This window comes from Syngnathoides biaculeatus, chromosome 7, assembly GCF_019802595.1.
Source record: "Syngnathoides biaculeatus isolate LvHL_M chromosome 7, ASM1980259v1, whole genome shotgun sequence".
In the NCBI taxonomy this organism is placed as follows: domain Eukaryota; kingdom Metazoa; phylum Chordata; class Actinopteri; order Syngnathiformes; family Syngnathidae; genus Syngnathoides; species Syngnathoides biaculeatus.
Genome location: NC_084646.1, coordinates 15,817,729 through 15,826,619, shown reverse-complemented (window position 1 = coordinate 15,826,619; position 8,891 = coordinate 15,817,729). Strand labels below are relative to the sequence as shown.

General features: G+C 40.4%; 1 protein-coding gene across 2 annotated transcripts; it reads right to left on the bottom strand.

Annotated features, from left to right (window-relative positions):
• Positions 1-3,580: 3,580 nt before the first annotated feature.
• On the bottom strand, positions 3,581-7,176 carry pdcb (phosducin b). 2 transcript variants are annotated; one of them, XM_061825979.1, is made up of 4 exons: positions 7,050-7,176; positions 6,022-6,068; positions 5,505-5,653; positions 3,581-4,660 (listed from the first exon to the last, which is right to left on the bottom strand). In XM_061825979.1, the coding sequence occupies exons 2-4, from the start codon at positions 6,062-6,064 to the stop codon at positions 4,145-4,147; spliced, it is 708 nt and encodes a 235-aa protein (XP_061681963.1). In that variant the 5' UTR covers positions 6,065-6,068; positions 7,050-7,176; the 3' UTR covers positions 3,581-4,144. The 2 variants fall into 2 exon arrangements, with proteins under 2 accessions (XP_061681963.1, XP_061681964.1); XM_061825980.1 differs by having other exon boundaries at positions 5,523-5,653.
• Between the last annotated feature and the right edge of the window lie 1,715 nt (positions 7,177-8,891).

The window sequence follows — 8,891 nt, the reverse complement described above, 5'->3', positions numbered from 1 at the left end:
TTTGGGGTCGTCAACCTCACTGGTGCATTGTGGGACATGTATTTCTTACATGGTGTCTTCTTACAGGTCACACTTGTGGAGATTTTTTTTAGATCAAATTAAAAGCAGCAAAAGACAGAACAAAACAACAAGAAAAACAACGACAAAACACGGTGGTTTCGTTGATTCGTTTCCCTTTACATTAAAATAACGTAATAAATTCACGTTGGGCTGCTTTGTTAGACAGGGTTCACCAGCAGATGGTGCTAACAGTTTAAACTAAGTTGGTGCTGGATGTAGAAGTAGTATTTCAAGGGAAGAAAAGATACTCAAAACCTCAGAGATAACCTTCAAACCAAAGCAACTATTTTATGGAATTATTCTTTGGGATCAACTTGCTATTGTGATTTGTCACAATTTGAAATCGGCAAAACAATCAATATTAATTCCTGCACATGTTATGCACATAAAAAACATGCCACAGCGCTCACATACTTGAGTAATTTCATTTTAAGGAATGTTGTCGGGAATTCAAGAGAATGTTCATCTCAAAGAATGAATAAAGATGAATGAATGAAGTCATTTTCTCATTATCTTATGATGTTATTTGCTCTTCACATGCATCTAGTGATGGGTATGTCTTCTTTCTTTCATCATCAGTTTTTAGTAAATAAGTGAACGTGAGAGGAATGAAAGGAAAGGTTTGCCTCCAGGCAGAGAAACTATTTTAAGATCAGTCGTTCCACCTGGTTACTGTGATTTGCAGCAAGCATATTTCCGTAGAAGCACAGCAATAGAAACAAGAAGCTACAATTCAAGGTGTCAACGGATACCAAGAAACATGGTGACACACGCTGCCATCCGGAGAAAGATCCAGACTGGCTATCACATTGTTTTGATTTTTATTGGCTTTATTTACATGAACAAAGTTAAGGGGTAAACTTAGACTTGCGTGACAATCACAGGTGTGCTTGGCTTTAAGGTGAATGCGGAGTTGTTGTAGTTTGAGCTTACATGTGTTGCATTCTGATGCCTTACCACTTATTTCCTTAGTTTGGCACGTGTCGGGGCTACATTGTAACATTTCTTTTTCTTTAAATGTAGATATGTTTATTGTAACCTATCAGGATGAACTTACACGTAAAGTAAGTTAACTTGTTTATATTTTCATTCAGGTTGAAAGCCAGTAAACACATACCAGTTATACAATCTCCTCTATGCCCATTGTCCAAATTTGGTGAGAGTGGCCAATAGTGGGCTGTATAGCACAATCATGACGTCATCATTGTGACATTTTTTTTCTTATGTGGGTGAACTAGAGCATGCAAGCTGGACTATTACAAGTCCAAACACAAAAGGCAAAAACCTCTTTTGATTAGTCTAATCAGTTATATGAATATAATATCAGGTATGGGGGTATGGAGGGGCAAACATTTCGAATGAGTCATCCCACGATGTTTTTTACAAGACCCTTGCCTCCCACCCTCTCACCCGCGATCACCTTTCTGTAAATTGATGATTCCTCCTTTGCAAACCTGTTTGTGGAGGGGAAAAGGGGATGTTTGAAATAGTCATGGTGACGTGCTTGTATCCAATCTTGGAGGTGAGGGGGGGGGGGGTCACACGTCAAAAATGGATCTTAAAAATGAATTACTTGATTGTTCATCCTACACTGGATTGTCTTTGATGAGTCTATCCAAGTGGATTTATGAAGAACATTACATCCTGATTTACGGTGGCCTAATGGGGCAAGAAGTCATCCATGTGAGAGACTGCGCACTTAAAAACACACCATGTCACTGCCAATATGTCAAAAATAAAAAAAATTGAATGGAAGATGACTTCAAACTTCCTTGTGTTTAATAAGTTTGACTCTTGTTTCATTCGTGTGGGAGAGGTTATTCATCTTCTGATAGAGGTTGATTTTTTTTTTCATTGCAATATGCACTGGTTCTTGATAGAGGTGGCGTATGAGATCAGTTGACTACATGTTCTGACACCTCAAGAAGATCTTGGTATAAAAATAATCGAACAAATCTTAGGCATGTGATGTGTTACCAGCTGGAGGCTTTGCAAGCCTTCTCAGATGTGGTCGTGTCAAAACACCACCTCATGAATATCCGTAGTTACTGTGACAAAATTCAAACGTCAGTGAACTAATTGGGAATTAAGTGCTGGTTTGCAGGTAATATGCCAAAGATTATTGAACTTTGAGACACCAATCCTCATAAGTACACAAATATAATAACTGATACATAACCACAAAGGCAGAATCACTACAAAATGTTGATTTGTGTTTGTCTTCGCCTTAGGTTTCAATATTGAAAGGATAAAGCTGACAATTGTATTTTATTTGCTTTTGTAGCAGATGCAAATGCAATATGGTATTTTAACATGACATTTGACAGTGCTAAAAACTGATGCATATAAATTCATTCCCATTTAAAAATAAAGTACACATGCATTTTTTTGTTCAAATGAGTGCTGTCTTCATTTTAATCTAGATAAAAAAAAAATTGAGGGAGGGGGTTTAGAGAGCCTCGACTTTGGGGCGTGCCAAGAGACAGCTGTTAACCAAGCATTTTGTTGACCTCATTTGCTAAATCGCCTCCAACTATACAAGGATAGAAGCTGTGACAAAAGAGTAGAAGAATTTAGCCTAACAATCTAGGACAGCTTTGACAATTTTTAACAAAAAGACAAAACAGACAGAAATGATTAAGAAGCAAAACCCGGAGATCAAATGCGACAAACCATGCTTAAAATGTTTTCCATACTGGCATTCCAATTGTGTTCGGACAAGGGGGTGGGGGAGTGCACCCTCGACTGACCAGTAGCCATTTGCAGGGTACATCCATCCGTTTTCTTTACTGCTTATCCTCACGAGGGTCACAGGAGTGCTGGAGCCTATCCCAGCTCTCAACGGGCAGGAGGCGGGGCAGCCAATCACAGGGCACACAGAGACAAACAGCTGCACTCACAATCACACTTAGGGGCAATTTAGAGTGTCCAATTAATGTTGCATGTTTTTGGGATGTGTGAGGAAATCGGAGTGCCCGGAGAAAACCCACGCAGGCATGGGGAGAACATGCAAACTCCACACAGGCAGGGCCGTGATCAAACCTGGGTCCTCAGAACTGTGAGGACAACGCTTTACCAGCTGATCCACCCTGCAGCCTTGCAGGTTAGATGTAAAAACATTCAGAATCACATTTAGGTCATTTACAATCTTCAATTGACCTCACGTGCATGTTTTTGGAATGTGAGAGGAAGCCAAACTACTAAGAGAAAGACAAACCATAACCTCTCGATTGTGAGGCAGAAGTACAAACCACTGCCCTCACCGTGTTGCATTATTATACTCAAGGCAAATAGCCTCACAAACCTTTAAATGCTTAACATGCTCACAATCAATATGCAAACAGAATTGTTACGAATTGAATAATATTATAAAACACCACAATGTTGTATTTTCTGCACATAGTGGCCTTGTCATGGATACATGTAAAGATTTACATTTTAAGGTGTGGGTGTGATCGAGGCAAATAATTCAAAATCGAAATTTGACGTCGTTTTATTCTTCAAAATCATGGGCACTTTTTAACAAAACTTAGTAAGATGATTACACAGATCATTTTTTTTATTTTTACTAAATGGTGGACTGTATACACAACATACTGTACATTCAAAGAGATTCACTTGTTATTTATCCAGGTCTGTTTACAACATTTTACACATGCAGACTTCTTTGGTAAGATCAAGTATCTCGAAAAACCGCTTGCGAAAGAATTTACATAGCTCTTACAGTATAAATGGATCCATTCAGGTGCTAAAAGACTTTCAACCTCAGCAAGAAATGTGGTACATCAAATGTTCTACGTTACAAAAAGAAAGCATGACCACATTGGTTAAAGTTAGAGTGACATGGTTTGTTTTGGTGATGGTACTTTTATTATTGAAACACAAATTAAGTCTTCCACAATTAACCCCAACCATATTTGAGTGCAGCCATGCCTGAAAATCCTTCACCAATGTTATGTTGAACATCCTTTTCACAATCAGGGATTTAGCCAAATTGCATGACATCCAATTATCCTTGTGAAGCTCTATATACAACCCACCAGACAATTTTTTTTCTCCCTCTTCAGCAGCCACATATGATTGTTTACTCCACGTCATTTTCCTCTTCATCATCCATCATGGGCATTTCTTTCTCTGGCAACAAACCGTAGCTGTTGAGGAAAGCCTCAACATCCGTCGCAAAGAACTCCTCATTTAAGTGCTGAGTGCAAGCCAAGAAGTTCCCCAGGAGTTCCCCTGCCTTGTAGACCAAAAGCGTAGGCAACACCTCATCTGAGAATCTCTCGGCAGCACCTGAGGAAACCGCATCAATCCTGCAGAACTTAACGGTGGGATAATCTGCTGCCAGACAGTCGAGGCAGTTGTTGAGCTCTTCACAGCCTTTGACTCCAATCTTGTAAATGTGGACTACGACAACTGTGCTGTGATGTTCCTTCTCAATGACTTCAAGGAAGGCCTCCCCGCTGTCCAGGTCGTGCACGCCTTCAAACTTTGGCCCGAAACTGAGCTTATCATGCATCTCCTGCATGCAGCGCTTTCTGTATTTCTTGAGACAGCCCTCATCCTCCTCCTTCAGCAGTTCATACTCTTGCACACTCATCTGAAAAGAATTAGAAATTCAATTTTACCGCGTTAAGTCTGAATATACAAGTGCTTTTTGAATGGGAACAACTACCATGTCTAGGAAAAGTACAATATACTCAAATATATCACATTATTTTCATCCATCCATTTTCTGAGCTGCTTATGCTCTCAAAGGTCACGGGAGTGCTAGAGCCAATCCCAGCCATCATCGCGCAGGAGGCGGGTTACACCCTGAACTAGTTGCCATCCAAACGCAGGGCACATGGAGCCATACTACAGTCGCACTCACAATAACACTTCGGGGCAATTTAGAGTCTCCAATTAAAGATATGCAAACTCCACACAGCTGCGGCCGGGGTTTGAACCTCAGTCCTCAGAACTGTGAGGCCAGATCTCTACCGCCGCGCCACCATGCCGCCCGTCACAATACACTAAAGAAATAAAAATGGAAAATTAGGTGGTATTCATTGGGAAATAAAAACCTCAACAATATATCCTAGCCAACAGGTTGTAGCACCATAGATGAAAAGAATTTGTGAGGAATATCATTTGGGCACAATCAAAAAATTGTTGCCCCACACCAAATTTTGACTACCCATTTGAAGCATTTTTTTGTCACAGCAAGCTCAGTTTTTCTGTTTATCGTTAATAAAATGTGAAAACGTTCATTTTGTTCGAATACAGACTTCCCGTTGAGCTACTATTCTGTAGTCAATTAATGCAGCGGTGTATTGGTGAAATTCTGTACTGTACTGTAGTGCAGAGGCAAAGACCCTCACGTTGGATTATGTAACACACGTCTTGGTGTTCAAAATGATAATACTAACGCATCATCTTTTCACCTTTTCGCTACAATATACCTTGCGATTAAGATTTACCCTCGAGTCGTCCTTTTTCCGATGAGGAGATGACATTTGCCTGAGCAGTTCCCGCTTGGCAGGTGGCAGGTTGTCCTGCTCCATGCTCTCCAACTTAAACCTTCTCCAGTCATTGATGACTCCCTTGGGACCTTTTGAAATGTAGGCAAATACTGTTTACCAGTAGTTGGGTTGAAAATGTCGACACAGAAAACATTTCTCTTATGTATAATGTTGAAATGGTGTTCAAGAGCTTAAGGCTTCATGTGAAGCTCAAGGAGTCCTACTAGCACTAATTGCTTAAGAAAAAAAGATTACCCAACTTCTTGGCAGTTATCCACTTAGAGACACATTCCCTATTAACAATCCCCCCCCCCCCCCCACACATTTTCTTGTCATGGAGAATGTTCAGAGGAGTAAGACACATTCATTATCATTTTTAACCATGCATGACACACAACATTTGACACAAGGGCACAGTAAGCCCACAATATTGCGATTTCAACACTGTTTCACTCACCCGTCTGGGTTGCCGTTTCTTCCAGGTCAATCTTGTCACACATGTCTCTGCGTGAAGCAGACAATTGGACAAAATAACGGGAATTTTCAAAATGATGGAATGGCAGTTTGAAGTGACGATGGCCACAAATATGTTTCATATGAAAGACCATATTGCATTAAGATCATTTTATACCTCTGGACTTGTTTACAAAGTGATTCCCACATTTAATTAAATTAATGCTGACTAAGAGGATTAGTTAACTGTAGTGGCTCTCTCAGTGGCTTTGTTACTTCTTTTAGCTATTGTTATTAAAAAAATAATGCTGTTCAATAACCTCATGAAATGAATCAGAATAATATAGGCGTGAATAGTGCTTTGAATAACACAAGTCACCCCATTGTTGTTCCATTATTGCTTATTACTGTATATGAAATATGAAACCTTTTTGCCATTTGCCATCGTTGTATCCATTCTTGTTTTTTTTTTGTGTACTGTCTTGTGGATGTTAGATTTTTACATCACAATTTAGTGAGAAGGTGGACAATGACATTTAAAACCTCATTGCATTAAAAAATCCAGCGTTCCAGTTAAGTATCGTCTTCCTTCAGCTTATCTGGGCTCTTGGTCTTTGTCACTGGAGGAGATTTGCCTTGATTAGTTCTTGCTGGACCACGTGAAGTCCCGTATGAATGTTTCATTGTTTATTTTCCGGATGTTTAAAAGATGGAAATGCACAGAGACTTCTTTGAGAGAAAAATGGACTCATGATGTACAGTCAAAATAATCTTTGTTGTTAGATATTGATGAAGACTGTAGCTCTGAACTAATCTTCCACATTTTGTTAGGTTATTTAAATCTGTTGGTGTTATACTCAAATTATTGCAATTTATGATTGAAAAGTAAATTGAATGAATAGTTGAGAAAATTAGGAAAACAGCATTGTTGACCCCCAGAGTTGTAGTCAAAACATATAACATATATACACAATGCGTTGGTAATATGTTGTAGAATAATATTTCAGTAGAATTTAAAATATTTGTTCTTACCTTTTAAGACTGATATCTTGAGGTTGTGTGCTAAGTAAAGTCGCACCGGTCTACACTCGATCCTGTCCCAGAATTGTCTGTTGCTACTTGTTGTGTGTTTTTGCGTACATGCATAGACTCTATCCAGCCAATGAGCGGCGTCTAATGGAGATTTCAAAAAAGACGCTGTAGACCTAACGGAAATAGATCCTAAGAGGATTTCACTTCAGGAATTAGAAGCTTCCACTTGATACAGGCCCAACTACCCACAAGTGAGAGAGCAAGGGAAAGAGAGAGATAGCGAGAGGATGAGAGAGAGGATGAGAGAGAGAGAGAGAGAGAGAGAGAGAGACTAATTGTTTTCTTCCAATAGGCAGCTGATTTGGTCAACATTGAAGCAATATTGTTGTCCCCCCCTTGACAGATCACATCACAAGAGTTCACCGAAGCAAGAACACGGCGTATTCAAAAGTTCCATGAAAGTCTTATTTGTAACTCAGTGAACATCCTCCCAGGCATCGAATTATTCACACAATATTAACAGATGCTGGTGACCTTATGAAACATAAAGTACCTCTAGCTAAGGATGCTTCATCAGTCACATTGTCAACACAAACAGCGCACTGTCCACAAACCGCGTCAAGGGTTTTTTTGACTCGCTCATGTAACTAATTGCAGTTTATCAAACTATTACACAGCTCTCATCATCATAAAGTATAGTGCCACTGCAAATTATAACCACAATAACTAACATATCCATCCATCCATTTTCTTTCCCGCTTATCCTCACGAGGGTCGCGGGGGTGCTAGAGCCTATCCTAGCTCTCAACGGGCAGGAGGCGGGGTACACCCTGAACTGGTTGCCAGTCAATCGCAGGGCACATGGAGACAAACAGCTGCAAACACAATCACGCCTAGGGGCAATTTAGAGTGTCCATTAATGTTGCATGTTTTTGGGATGTGGGAGGAAACCGGAGTTAACGGCGAAAACCCACGCAGGCACAGGGAGAACATGCAAACTCCACACAGGCGGGTCCGGGATTGAACCTGGGACCTCAAAACCGTCAAAAAATTAATACCTCTCTGATGGCGTAATTACTATTAAATGTAAACATGTCCACTGTATCTTTGTAAAGGTGGAATATTTTAGATTCGATTGCTGTTGGCGGCACGGTGGATGGTAGAGCGTTGGCTTCACAGTTCTGAGGTCCCAGGTTCAATTCCGGCCCCTCCTGTGTGGAGTTTGCATGTTCTCCCCGTACCTGTGTGGGTTTTCTCCGGGGACTTTGTTGTTTCCTCCCACATCCTAAAAACATGCAACATTAATTGGACACTCTAAATTGCCCCTATGTGTGATTGTGAGTGCGGCTGTTTGTCTCGATGTTCCCTGCGATTGGCTGGCAACCAGTTCAGAGTGTGTCCTGCCTCGTGCCCGTTGACAGCAGAGATAGGCTCCAGCACTCCCCGCAACCCTCGTGAGGACAATCGGCAAAGAAAATGGATGCGTGGATGATTTCTGTTGTGTAACTTGGTCAAATCATGTGGTGGTTGATGTCAGCTATGGTATAGTGTACATTTGTTTTTAGCTCTGACCACACACATTCACCTAAAGAGAGAATTGCACTAGTAAATTTGTAAAAATAAATTCGACATTGAGACATTTCATTTAGATTATGTTGTCTTCAGTCAATTGCTGAATCATCAAAGGTTTTCCGAATCAGGTTGTGGAATTGTGTTTGACTTCTGTGTGTCGTCTTTCCTCCCTTTTTTGTCCTGTATATATTGGCTTAAAAGATTAGCAGACTTTTTAAATTCAGGTACACAGAGGACGGAGCCATGCATGTCAGGCGGGGTTTTCATCAT